Source organism: Cibotium barometz, chromosome 31, assembly GCF_041138505.1.
Source record: "Cibotium barometz isolate CiBa-2024 chromosome 31, ASM4113850v1, whole genome shotgun sequence".
NCBI classification, from domain to species: Eukaryota; Viridiplantae; Streptophyta; class Polypodiopsida; order Cyatheales; family Cibotiaceae; genus Cibotium; species Cibotium barometz.
Window position 1 is genome coordinate 4,568,966 of NC_141076.1, and position 14,769 is coordinate 4,583,734.

The following is a 14,769-nucleotide window of genomic DNA, read 5'->3' on the forward strand; positions in this document are numbered from 1 at the left end:
TGCCTCGATAGTCAAAACCTCTTCCTCAACGAAGCACTCGAAAGCCAAGGAAGAAAAAAAGTACTCCACAACACTGTCCACAAGAGCCTATGAGTTCCTCAAAGAACTCCACCAATGCAATAAGTGTGGGTACCAAAAACATTACTGCAAGCACAAGGGTACTACCAAATAAATACTAAAGCCGGTCCCCCAGCGCATCACAAAGTCCCCTAAGTTTGCACAAAGACGAAAGCCTCAGCACCAAGCACGTCGGCAACTAAATTACAGTGTTCATCAAAGATGGGTGCCTATCCATGTGCTTCAATAACAAAAATCACATGTAACCTTGCCGATGATTGCCAAAAACAAAGTGAGCCAAAAAAAATAAAGAAAAGAAAAGAGTGTCAAGATCTATAAAATCAAGGAGTTTCATCTCACAGCATAAGAACCTGCACTTTCACGATTTAAGCCTCATCATGGATTAAGACATATCACACAATAGCCACTATATATTTGTTAAGCTTATTGCTTACTATTCTTTTGGCTAAATTAATGTAGAAGCACCACCTAGAATTTTCCTTCAAATTATAAACCTCTCCAAACGATGCCTCCATCTTCACAAATCAATGATCTTCAATCCTTAGTGAAGATATCTATATTAGCCTCGTAAGTCGACATAATTCTTTCAATCCTCACCAACAAGTGGCTACTTCAACATAGAGCAGTTCAATAAGAGTCTATATGACTCAATTCTTGTACTTCATGAAAAACTACTTCTAAGAGCACTTAAATATACATAAAAACATAAAAAGCACATAGGCAGAAGAAAACATGATCATGTCCTACTCAACATTTGACAAGAATCTTGCCACACAAAGGGACATCATCACAGAAGCCAATTACTTCAAATGATGAATGTCGCTTCAATGAATCAAATGAGGAACTGAGAATCATCATCTTGTTCTGATGATTAAGTCTATGTTCCTCTAGATCCTTCTCTCCCATTATGAACATCTCTTAGTGTACCCATTAACAAAAATTACATGTAACCTTGCCGATGATTGCCAAAAACAAAGTAACAAAAAAAAAAAGCTCACAAAATATAAAAATGCAATTCGCAAAAACCCCCCAGCCCGTTAGGAATTCCCAATACACAACTACCCTCTTCATTCATTAACTAGCTTTTCTTATTTCCTCTGGAGGAACAAAGACCATTGAACGTCATTCAACATCATTGCCATCGACAAAGCTTGTTCATTCTCCTCACACAAAGGTCTTCAACGTGATCATACGGACACGATCGTCATCAGGAAAGGGAAAAATGTTAATCCAATTCTAGGATTAACAAGAGCTACCGCCGTTATCTTACATCAAGGATTCACGATAGATACACTAAAGGGTCATACATTCAAGATATGAAGCAATAGTGTCCAAAGCTACAAGTTGGACGGGCGCTCGTAATGGTGTGACAGAGTATTTACGGCAATTCCCACTTCAAGAGCGTGTGGTAGCAAGTTAGGATGAAGTCCTAAGTGATGTATCCACATGAAAGGCGTGTTTTAGCGGAAGGCCATTAGATGTCATACATTCAGATGTATGGAAACCAGCCAAGACTACAACAATTTTAAGTTGCAGGTATTATGTTACATTCATTGATGACCACACTAGGAAAGTGTGGGTTTACTTTATGAAGGATAAAAGTGAGTATTTACTCACTTTCAGAGATTTAAAGCCTTGGTTGAGAAGGAAAAAGGCATGCAAATAAAATGCCTGAGATCAGATGGTGGGGGAGAATATTTCTCCAATGAGTTTAGCAATTTCTTAAGGAAGCAGGGAATCAAGAAACAATTTACATGCAGGTACACTCTGCAATAGAATGATGTTGCAGAAAGAAAAAACAAGCACATTACGGAAGTGGCACATGCCTTGATTGGCTGAAAAGAATATGCCACATTATTTTTTGGCAGAAGCAATAGAGCAACTGTGTACATTATGAACAGGACACCCACTGCAATTGTTCATGGTATGACACTTGAATAGAAGTTTACAGGCATAAGACCGGATGTGTCTCACTTGAAAGTGTTTGGGTGTATTGCATATGTGCATGCTCTTGATGAAGTGAGAACATAGTTGGATCCAAAGGTAGAGAAACGCATCTTTATTGGTTATGCTATGGTGCAAAAAAGTTATAAATGTTATAACTCTACCACTCGTGAGATGCGAGTAAGCAGAGATGTTTTTTGACGAGATAAGTAGCTGGTATGCACCAGCAGTTGAAGGCAACAGAAGATGCACATGTAAGAAGTGTTGATGCTACACCACATGTAGAGGAGAAATCATAGGTGCTTAGTGGACTTGGAGAGTCCTCTAACAGTGGATCCAATGTTAGCCCATGGTCAGGCAGGTTGGGGACAGATGTAGATACACATGTATCATGCAAAGGGAAGGAAAAGGAAGATCAACCTTTTGCGCCTGATCTGTTAGCATGTCACTCATATATAGATGGTGACTCTAGCGGCTTTGAGCAGAGCCTTGATGAGCCATCTGTGGTTACTCCTGGTGGTGTAAGGAGAACGAGGGTTGTTTTGAGGACACCAGGCAATGATCCAGGTGTACGCAGGTCTATGAGGATTAGGTACCTTGTTGACATATTGAGATATGATGAATATGCAACCCATCATTATGCTTACATGGTTAAAGCAATACAGGAATTACAATACATGAATTAGAGCCCACTTGTTTTGAGAAGGCACTTGGAAATAAGAAATGGAAAGATGCCATGAATGAGGAGATGGAAGCATTGGATACAAATACAACATGGGAGTTAGTGCCTTTGACTATTAAGGGAAAAAAAGGCAATTGGATAGACGTGGGTGTATAAAGTTAAGCATAATACTAATGGTTTAGTGAGCAGATATAAGGCGAGATTGGTGGCCAAAGGCTATGCATAACCTTATAGCATTGACTATGAAGAGACATTCAGGCCGGTTGCAAGAATGACAACCGTGAGAGCTGTCATTTCTATGGCTACAACAAAGGGTTGGTTTTTCCATAAGATGGATGCAAAGAATGCCTTCTTGCATGGTGATTTGCAAGAAGAAGTTTACATGATGTAGTCACTAGGCTATGAGCATGATGCACACCCAGATTTTGTGTGCAGGTTACGCAAAGCCTTCTTGTATGGCTTGAAATATGCACCCAAAGCATGGTCAAACAAAATCGGGAAGTATCTTGTTACCATTGGATTTCAAATATCCAATGCAAATTTTTCACCTTATGTGAAAAAGACAGATAGAGGGATCATGCTATGAGTGATAACGTTGACATACATGATGTCAGGAGGCTTTTGAAGAAAAAGTATGAGATGAAGGATTTAGGTGAGCTATGGTATTTCTTGGGCATAGCGATGATGAGATCACCTCATGGTAATTTTTTATTGCAGAGGAAATATGGCTTGGACATGTTGTCCAAGTATGGTATGACAGGCTGTAAAGCCTATTTCAATGCCATTGGAGCATAACACAAAGCTTTTCGCATATATAGGTGAGCTTTTAGAGGACCCCACTACATACAGGCGCATAGCAGGTAGCTTGATCTACATGACCATTACTAGGCTATAATTGAGTTATGTTGTTGGACTTGTGAGTCAGTTTATGCATGCCACTAAGAAGCCACACTTGGATGCAGCTAGACGGATTCTCAGGTACATAAAGTCCACACTTGGATGCAGCAGCAGGTACATAAAGTCCACATTTGATTATGGACTTTTCTATGAGGCTGGTATAGAGATATAGCTACATGGGTACACAGATGCTGATTGGGCTAGTAGTGTTGCAGACATGTGATCTACCAGTGGTTTTATGTTCTCATTTGGGAGTGCTACTATGAGTTGGAGCAATAAGAAGTAGCCAACAGTTGCCTTATTGAGTATAGAGGCAAAGTACAGGGGTCTTGCTATGGCAGCTTGTGAGATAGCTTAGTTTCAGAAGCTACTTGGTGATATGGGTGAGCCCGTGGATAGGGCAGTTGTCATTATTGTGACAACATGAGTAGCATATAGTTGGCTAGTAACCCAGTATACCATTCTAGAATGAAGCACATTGAAGTGCACTATCACTTTGTGAGAGGGAGAAGGTTCTAGGTGATGTAGATCTAGGTATATGTTAGCACACAAGTGGCTTACATCTTCACGAAGACACTGGAGCACAAAGAAGCTCAACAGGTTTAGGAGCTTACTTGGAGTGCAGTGTGTGGAGTTAAGCTCGAGGGGGAGTGTTGAGATATCAAGCTCAACTAGTGCTATGGCGGACATTGATGACCCGCCTGGGTGATAGCTTCTGCACTTAAGTCACTGGCATGGTTGGTGAGACTATGGTCGATATGCCGATGACAGACTGTGTGACAACCACTTTGGAGTACTAGAGTTATGGCATAGTTATAGCGCAAGCTCATATAGTCGGGTTTACACTATAGACCGAGCATTTTGTATGTTGTTGTAGGAGAGTACTTTCCCTTTATGTATGCACTCTTATCTTTTAGTTATATGGTTGTAGAGAAGAGAAGAAGATAGAAGAAAATTCAACCATCCATCTCTCTCTTGTGTCTTGCACTCTCTTGTGTGTGTGTGTGTGTGTGTGTTTGTGTGTTTGCTTGCAAGGAACTCAAGCTCTCTCTCTCTCCCCCACATTCTCTTTAAAACAATTAACAAAAAGATATAAACCAAACATCATGCTGACTGTGTGTATATAAAAAGATGATAAAGTATATGATATCTATCAATGGCTGAGTGACCAAAATAAAAAATGTATATATACACGTACTGTAACATGGATCCATGGCTATATACAAAACTCTGATGATCATCATGAAAAAGCAGAGTACAAAAGCTCTCCAGATGGAGAACTACAAACAAAATAAGCTATAACTAGCTATAACTAATCTAATGCTCCTCCTAATTCGAGCTACTATGTTGACGCCTGTGATCCTCTCTATCATCATCACCTCCGGTGCCTTGTTACCCACATGGTTCGGGGGAAGGTGATGGTCTAGCCTCCTGTAATGAATCATGATATACAAATGAAACGCTTGTTACTATTTAACTACATACCATATTATAAAGCTCAAAGAATTTTAAACAATTTCACCCTTCATACTCTTGCTTCTCCTCTTCTATGCTCTTTTTGTCTTCTATGAAAATCTTCTTAATTTCCCTTCATAGGTTTGTCACCGCCCCATCGCCTCTTGGATTATTGTGCCGCCGACTTCCCACATTGTCCATACACTAGGCTATTTTCATTTTTTCTCACCTGCGCTTCTCCACTCTAGTCGCCACACTATCTCTGTCTACCTAGGATCTATGTTATCCATCTTATGTACATTAGATGTTCCCACATACCATGTTTGTTTTCAGCTCTAGGCTCCTCTCACATTGTCTTTATTTATCAAATTCTAGTATTCAGTTCTCATATTGGCACAATGTGAACGATTTGATTTGAAATGTCTTTGCATTTTATTGTCTTCTCTTTTCTTGTAAGTATCTAAAACATTTGAAGTGTCTTTACATTTTGTTTTCTTCTTTTTTCTTGTAATTATTTAAAACATTAAAGTTGTCACCTTTCTTAGTCAAACAAAAGGCACATAAGTTTAATCAAGTGAAATGTTGTGGAAGCTTTGTTTCACATTCATTGAGAATATTATTTCTAAGTTGTTCAAGCGGACAATCTTGCCTTAAGAAAACAAATGTCACTAACCCATTAGCCATTCAAAAGTTAAAATCTATGAAGGGATTCTCGTTTGCATCATTAACATCCTCAATAAGTGAAACTAAAGAACCATTCACTTTGTGCGAGAGAATATAGTAGAATGATAAGATAAAGATTTGACTTTTGATAATATACTTGCAAGGATATGGAAACCTTCTTAAACTTTGCATTCACTCCCCCCCCACACCATCAAACCCATATTTCCCAAAAAAAAAACATATTTCCCTTTCCCTTGCTCCAAAATATATAAGAATATGTTTCCTACTTTTAAATCTCAACCTTAGTCTAAAGATTCAAGAAAATTATGAGTTTATATATTTTTCATACAAACATTATCTTTATAATTCTAATTGAGTAATTTACAAAACATTATCTTTGTGCACTGAAGCTCAATAATAAAAGCATGTACCACATTTAAATAGATTGAAATGATTGCCACTCAATATCTGAAGATGGGTTAACATCTATTAACAAATAAAATTGCATCAATATATATTCTAGTTATTTAAAACCAAAATAATAACATGTTACAACTCGGTCAATGGTAAGGAGGGGAGATGATTGAAGCTCTTTGTGCATGAACACATGGTGAACAAGTGTACTTCTTGATGGTTTTTTTTTTAATAGAACACATAGCAAAATATTTCACACACCCTTTCCAACTAGTAACAAACTCATTGCTAGAAAATATTTTTCTAACTTGTAAGAGAACCCCAACTTTCCTTGACACCATTCAAAGGAATCCAACTATTTTATTCATGAAGTGAATGGGAGTAAAGTCATTTACAGCATCCTTGCAATGCCAATATCAATCAAGTAACCTTGCAATGGGCTAACAAAAAGTAACACACTTCTTGTTTGTGTGAAGTCAAACAATTGTCTTGCATTTATTCAAAAAGTAAGATTCACCAAGGAGGGATATTTTACATTCTTTTGAGTGAAATCTTTTGTGAGGTGCTCTATTAGTACGTATCATAAAGCAAAAATCACTATGGTTTTTGATGTGTTTGGCAATAAATTTACTTGTTAATGAGATCTTCATGAGAAGCATAGCTTACTTTGGGCCAATACAATTAAATGTAAAGTGTCCAAGTTGTTCTATTTCTAGTTTTATGAGAGATTAAACGCATCAAATTACCATAACATGGTGAAGACTTTTGTTACAAAAGCTTGTAGACTATTGGTGGAGAGACTGTTTCACTTTAGACTAAAAGACATCCCAAATTTTGGTAAGTCCCTAACCACTCTTGAACATTAAGGCTAACCACATGAACCTCTTATTAGCAAGGGGGACCTCCACACTTGGTTGACCACCTATAGAGGGGACACCATAATTTATATCATGCCACCCATGAGATTCCTTCCATGATGTTTTGTAGACCTCCTATTAGCATTTAAAGGCAACTCTTAGCCCGACTCTTCATCTTAGGAGCTTGTGTGTACAACATATAAGGGACACTATAGGGCAAGGACGACATATCTTGGCTCAAAGAGCTCATTCTGCCTATTGCAATGCTAGGTGCTCAAGGCTTTTCTTTAGCTTCCCCCTCGTGATAAATGACCTAAAGTGAGTCAAATGGGCAAGAGAGAACTAGTGAGAACTTGGAAATTGGTCCCAAGTGAATGTAACCTTGAGATTTACATAGAAGATAAATATGTAAGAAGTTATGGGATCCAAATCAAGCAAGAAACATTGAATTTTAATTTGTTGACTCCCTAACTTATTTAATTTTCCGATTCTCTCCTTTCTACTCTTCTCCTCTTGACAATGGGAAATAATTTTTTTGGTTCATGGTATCTATTTTAAACTTGTTTCAATCTAGAGGATCTCTTGGGTATAGGAGCACTATTCAATTCCTTGGCATTGAAACCCCATCACACCACAAATAGCATAATGCTACTCTATGTTAAGTAGCTAATGTTACTCATCGATGCCCAACATCACATAAATCAACCCTAGGATTTTGTAAGGGTGTCATTCAATGAAACATATCAATACCCAACATCACATAAGAGGGTCATTCAATGAAACATATCAATACCCAACATCACATAAGGGTGTCGTTCAATGACACATATCGAGGGTGTCATTCAATGAAACATAATATATCTTGTGATGGTGTCGTTAAAAGGAATCCAATGAAAACATAATGAGACATAACATGGAAAAATATGATCTCCAAAATTGACAAAAAACGAAATGTTTTGGACCATTGGAAGAGTTTACATATGTATGGTTTATATAGAGGGGAAGCACGAGCCATCATGCATCAACATAATTATGTATCAAGGATCTCATCAAGAATCAAGATACAAATCAATGAGTGTGTGTGTGGATGTCATTTGCTTGTACATGATTACCTGAGCTCGGAAAAACAATGAATGGTAATGTTGATGAAAAGGATAAGAAGGGACAAATTTTTTGATCTACACATACATGCACATGATGCAACATGAGGATGTGCGTGTAGCAAGTTAGTTTTGAACACTGGTTCTTATTAGTAGGTCAGTAGTGAGTTATAAAAGCTATTATGCTGTACTGAGGCCGTGCTTCGTTGCGGCTTCCCACACCACATCTATTTGGTCTACATCAACGGCCCCCACTTCATGATGCTCCCATCCTTCCAATGCATGAATCAAACCGCCAGCATGGCAAGCATGTACCACATACCTAGGCATGGTGTGCTGAAAAAACACCCCCCACACATGTGCAACAACAAGCCAATTGTTAGGGGACATCATACGTTAACTAGACTAGTGGGAACGCGCTGCTACCGCTGCAGTCTGTCCCCCCTTTACACTCTTGCCATGTGGCAAAATGAGATGGTCACAGAGTGACACGCAGGTGAATGCATCACAAATTGTAGACTCTTACTACCTAGTAAACAAAATTTAATAATTAAAAGCAAGATTATTATCCCACAATACATAAGTTATTATTAAAGATCGTTACAAATAGTAGATGTCGTGAAAAACATAATGTAATTAATAACAGCATTATAAATGATGGGTGCAATTTAATAGTTAATTATATAAGAAGTTTACCGAATACTAACTTACTATCAATACATAAGTTATTATTAATTAATAGTTGATGTTGTGAATAACATAATGTAGTTAATCACAGCATGGGTGCAATTTAATAATTAATTATAAGAAATTTACTGAATAAAATCGATCTCCTTACCTCGCATGAATTGAGTCCCCGCACAAGCTTCTCTGGCAGCCTAATGTTTGCCGAATCACTGTAAGAACAATCTCGCCGGAAATGCAGAATGGGGGGTAGTGTGAACTGGTAGAAGTGCGTGCCCGTGGGCGCCAGCTTCTGGGCGCCATAGCCCGCCCACTTGCCTATGATCCAAGTCTGCATGCAGGAAACGCAGACTAAGCACGTAAAACTTGATTAACATTCAAGAAATCGTGCTGCACAGTGCAGTGCAGATAGCAATTATAATCACCTTGCAATTCTGTCCGGCTTGATATTTGGTGGCACGGATTAGAAATTGTTGGCAGTCTTTGGGAGCCTCTTTCTTAACTGCCTCGAACCGCTCTTCACAGGCGGTGAGCATCTGCAATGCAATGGGCAACATCAAATCTCTCTCACACACACACACACACAGGCAGGCCTGGTGAGAGCCTCTCTGGTTTCTGAGATCATTACATACCAGAACTCTCACGCGCTTCCGAGCGAGGTAGACAGCAATGGCCTTGCCAATCTTGGAGGTGCTCCCAGTCAAGAAGACCTCCGTCACGTCCTCGGGTAGCTCGCGCAAGATGACGGCCGTTGTCAGAGTGTTGCCATGGCACACCCTCACCTTGAGCCCCTTGTGCTTGTCCACAAACAAAAGCCCGCCACCATTCATTGCCTCGTTCTGACACCCAAATGTCAAGCATAAGACCAAACTGCTGTTAAGGTGTGTGTGTATGTGTGTGTGTGTGTGTGTGTGTGAGTGAGAGAGAGAGAGAGAGAGAGAGAGATACTTTAGTAGACTCTTTGTGTGTGTGTGTGTGTGTGTGAGAGAGAGAGAGAGAGAGAGAGACCTTGTTCAAAGCGCCTAGTGTTAACACTTTAACACCCATCCTGTCAGCTTCTAGAATAGCTTGCTCAAGCATCTTGTTGATCTTGTGGAAGGCATTTGGAAGAAAATACTAACCCCCCCCCCCCCCCCCCCCCACCCCCACACACACACACACACACAAAAACATACCACACTTCAAAACTCAATCAAAAGGGAGTTTTTTATGCTAATGCACTGTTCATTTCACAATGAGAAAACACTCACTTGGAATCCAAGCACAGGGAGGGACCATGTCTGATGGGTGACACCATGGAAGGTGTACTGGGAGACCACACAAGCTTTCCCCCATATCCAAGCAATGCTTATTCCCAAGGAAACCAGAGGGAGGAGGGGGAATGCCCACCACGGTGAGCCATCACGAGGGAAAGATGAGAAGGTTCTGAGGATGAATCCCACATGAATTCCTCCTATGAAGTCCACTGCATGTGGTACAAACACTGAATCCGGCACCACCACTTCTCTCCCTGCATCATTAAGCCACAACTTTAGGGCATTAACAAGGTAGCTAATTGTAGATATCTTTCAAACCCATCAACAAGCTGAGTAATATTAATGGAAACAGTGTGCAGCATGAGACCTTATTAGGCCATCTAACAAGCTAGCTAGCCATAGAAACCTCATTGACAAGCAAGCTAACTACTATCAAACATTACATTAAATTAATCAAGACTAAATTAACAGCACTAAAGTGAATTTCCCATGTAATGGGATAAACAAGGGGCAAAAACCTCAATGCACAACGTTATGACACGCACTAAAGAACACACTAAATTGAACTAATCCGCATGTAAAAGGTACCTTTGTTTCTGAGTTCTTGGTGTAGTTTGAAGGCTCCTTTGTTCAATGTGCCACCAAGGTAGTCATACAAAGGCATGAAAAGGCAGAAGTTCTCAGTCCCAAGTCTGTGATGGAGGGAATGGTAACTGTAGCCATGGATAAATCACACAGATGATGGGGCTTAGGATGTGCAATTATTATGTTAAAAGCATTCAAGGTGTTAATTGTAATACAATATGTGTCTAATACAGAAATAATATTTGTAGGTATGTATATATGTACATTTACACATACGTGTGGAGTATGTGCGTGCATGCAAAACAAGCACTCATATATCAGGCATGCATATATGTATGCGTGTGTACACACTATATATGAATGTGAGGCTTGAGCATGTGTGTACATTCATACATACATATATGTCAGAGAGATAGAGAGAGAGAGAGAGAGAAAGAGAGAGTGTGTGTGTGTGTGCGCGCGCGCGCGCCCGCACTTGTACAGCATGTGTACATAATGTACATATGCATATAATACACGCTGTGATGCATGCATGTATTACATACATACATGTACACACATACACATGCATACAGTGCGCATACATAATGTACATATACATGTACATAATACACACTGTGACGCATGCATGTATTACATACATATGTATATAGTGTGCATATACATAAGGAAAGAAAAGGTTTATTGAGTTATTTATGCATTCTCTTTTACTGTATCTCTAAAAAATATATACACCAACTCATAAACACTTACGAGGGGGTGATGAGGAGGTATTGTAGGAATGGGAGGCGTCGGAAGGGCAAGCTCGGGACCACCTCCACATTAGAATGGATCATGTTTCTCATGAAGTCAAAGCAGAATACATAGGCATACAAGGCCCCCAATGAGGCTTTCCCAGCCACCATCACACCACATATGGGTAAGGCCATCACAGCAGTTAACCAAACATGCTCCAAAAGTGTGCCTGTGCCAGCTGCATCACATAACCCAAAAATTGCCTCAACTTCCACTCCTTGTGAGTTGGACACACTATGGTTTCAAATTCGTTCACCTATATTATATATCATGGTGTTAATTATTCACTGCAAGAAACCATTCACTTCCCCACCATAGCTGATTCATTCTCGTGCACCATATACAATGTTAAATCCTTCATTTCTTGAATAGAACATCGATGTGTATGATTAATCAACTCAGAGAAATAAATAAACGTTATTTCTTCATAGGTCTTACAATGCTTCTACGGCATTGAAGTAACAACTCTTGATTTATTGGGTGGTAGGTTCTAAGCATGGTCAAAACAATGGAAATAGACATTAATTAGAACTGGTACCAAGATGTGTTGACAGACATTAATTAGAACGATTTAGCCGATTAATGAATACCATTACAACGCTGGGCCTACTATAGTTGCATGTGTTAACTTTTGATTAGTATTAAGTTCTAAGCATGGTATTAATGAATACCATTACAACGTTGGGCTTACTATGGCTGCATGTGTTAACTTTTGATTAAGTACTAAGCATGGTATTACTGATGTAGAATATACAATATTCTAGGTTACAAGAAAGAGGGGGGGGGGGGGGGGTGTTTGATAAATATGGCCAGAAGTAAGTAGTACTTACCAGTGGATGGCTCAGGAGTTGTTGAAGCATGGTGAAGAGAGTGGTATCCAGTGTAGAGGTACTTGGAGCCATGGAAAGCACGGTGGACTAAATAGTATATGCATTCCGTTGGCCCCATGTGAAGAAGCAAGAGGAGCACTATGCCTCTCCAATCCATGATGGGTAACTCGGATATCAAGGTGGGTTTCATCCAGGCTTGGGCAGCTGAGGCCACCAATGCTTGTAAAATTATATAGTTATCCCTACAAAACAAGAGAAGGGAAGAAATGACATGTTGGATGAAGACCACATGGTTTTCCCATTTGATCCTCACTCTCTCTCTCTCTCTAACACACACACACACTCGTTTTCACTGTGTATGATCTCTCTCTCTCACACACACACACACACACGCGCGTTCACTCACTCTTACCCAAACTCACAACTACGTTACGTTATGGAATAAACCCACCTTCCTCCCTCTTAATCAAACTTAACCTAGTGATTTAGTTGATTAACTGAGGGAAAATGCGAGAGCTTTACCAGTCGAACTCTCTGTCAACTTGCTCGAACTCAATCAAAGGGTCTTGGATGGTGAGGCTTTTGGAGATGATGTGGGATCTTGATAGAGTGTGCCACACCTCATAGATGCAGCATCTCACGACAGAGAGTATGAGAATGTGGAAGCAAGCATCATACATAAAAGACTCCCCCTTGTAACACTTCAGAAACACTTGGGCGCCCAAAGGAACATATAAGAAGTACTGCATTGAAAACAAAAATATATATTTACAAGAGAAACAAAATATAGCATGATTTAAACCAGACGCAAGAAAAACAACATAATTTAAATACTGTATTGTACACAAAGTAACATTCAGCATGACCTCAAGTGATGATCCATTGTACTTAAGGCTAGATTAAACCCATTGATAGAAGAGCTTAGGAAAAAAACACTCTCGTCTCTTATATGCACTGCATGAGATACAAGAACTTAGGACATAAACACTCTCCTAATTATTACCTTATAAGTTTTAGCCCACTCCCATGGCCAAGAAGCCAACGGAGCTGATTCGGGTGCCATGAATCCTCTTCTCCAACCTCAGGCTTCTCTCTCCTTAAAATGCCACTCTCTTCTTCACAGTCCCCTCTTCTCAGGTTGCCACTCAAGTTGAAGCACAATCTAAGGCAAGCTGGCTTTTCATATAGCGAGAGAGAGAGAGAGAGAGAGAGAGAAGAAGTACAACAACAACTTTATATAGAGTCCTCTTGAATACACCCACAAAGGCAAGCTGGCTTTTCACGTAGAGAGAGAGTGAGAGAGAGAGAAGCACACACTAGCGAGCAGAGAGTCCTCTTGAATACACCCACAAAGGCAAGCTGGCTGCTATGAGAGAGAGAGAGAGAGAGAAGCACACCCCTAGTGAGTCGTGAGACCGACTGAGTCATAGAGTGCTCTTAATTACAGCCAACATGCACATTGCAACCTCAAATAACAGTGGAGTGGACAGTGGAGAGTGGAGCGCAACTGTCACACAGTGCATGTGAAGTTGTGAACCAAGCGAATTCACACGATTTCACAGCATGAGAAATGCAGCTTTTTGACGTTTTGGACATCGCAGACTACAGTCACAGAGTGGCAGCAGAGTATTGAATGCCACATGATCAATCAAGGAGAGCAACAACAGCTGCGGAGCATTCCAGAATCCAGATCCCCGTGTCACGCTCTCATTCTCTACACTGTAAGCTCTGATGAGTGACGAAGGGCGCCTTTTTCCTTGCAGCAAAAGTCCAACACCTTTATACAAGTTTTAAAAAACCTTCAATGTAATATATACCTGCCAATATAAAATACTCTCTCACAAGTGTTGTAGTAAAAGAGGGCCCTCACACGGCACGTGGTGGGTAGCGCTAGCCTCCACCCACCCCAATCCAAGCCGGTAAGTACGTTCCAGTTGCCTTTACTAATTTGGAAAGCTGGAATTAACGTCACCTCCGCTCCATGCCTCCACCTACAAATGTGCCATGTTTTCACCCAAGCCAAGGGTTCTCAAACATCCTCTGATCACGATATCCTTCAATATATATATATATATATATATATTCACCCAAACATATATTAAAGATCTCTCAAATCCTTATGTAACTGCTCTTTGGTGTATAAATATATATATATATATTGGTCCAAAAAAAAGATCTCTCAAATCCTTATGTAATATGTATTCAGGCTACTCCCACATTCATTAAGTAGTGCCCCTCAAAGGACACTAATTAATGAAAACTACTAAAGTTTAAACCTTAGAACTCTCTCTCCCCACACCCTCTCTCCCCGTTTCTCTCTGCACAGCCCCACACCCTCCCTCCCTCTCTCCCCATTTCTCGCTGCACAACTCACACCCTCCCTCCCTCTCCCCGTTTCTCTCAACGCATCCCCACACCCTCCCTCCCTCTCCCCATTTCTCTCTGCACATCCCCAAACCCTCCCTCCCTCTCTCCCCATTTCTCTCACCGCAACCCCACACCCTCCCTCCCTCTCCCCGTTTCTCTCTG

At 40.2% G+C, this 14,769-nt stretch overlaps 1 protein-coding gene across 1 annotated transcript; it reads right to left on the reverse strand.

The window, feature by feature from the left end:
- Window positions 1-7,904: 7,904 nt before the first annotated feature.
- Window positions 7,905-13,653, reverse strand: LOC147620423 (very-long-chain aldehyde decarbonylase CER3-like). Its single transcript, XM_086824638.1, has 11 exons — window positions 13,244-13,653; window positions 12,763-12,983; window positions 12,241-12,482; window positions 11,369-11,588; window positions 10,619-10,743; window positions 10,025-10,284; window positions 9,783-9,890; window positions 9,407-9,613; window positions 9,200-9,310; window positions 8,929-9,105; window positions 7,905-8,426 (listed from the first exon to the last, which is right to left on the reverse strand). Exons 1-11 carry the CDS (start codon window positions 13,301-13,303, stop codon window positions 8,271-8,273), a joined length of 1,887 nt encoding a protein of 628 aa, XP_086680764.1. The 5' UTR covers window positions 13,304-13,653; the 3' UTR covers window positions 7,905-8,270.
- Between the last annotated feature and the right edge of the window lie 1,116 nt (window positions 13,654-14,769).

Coding starts and splice junctions, on each gene's coding strand:
- LOC147620423 (XM_086824638.1), bottom strand. CDS start 13,303: ATGGCACCCGAATCAGCTCCGTTGGCTTCTTGGCCATGGGAGTGGGCT. Junction 10,744..11,368: donor TACCTCCTCATCACCCCCTC/GTAAGTGTTTAT, acceptor CCATGGCTACAG/TTACCATTCCCTCCATCACA. Junction 9,614..9,782: donor CACTAGGCGCTTTGAACAAG/GTCTCTCTCTCT, acceptor TTTGGGTGTCAG/AACGAGGCAATGAATGGTGG.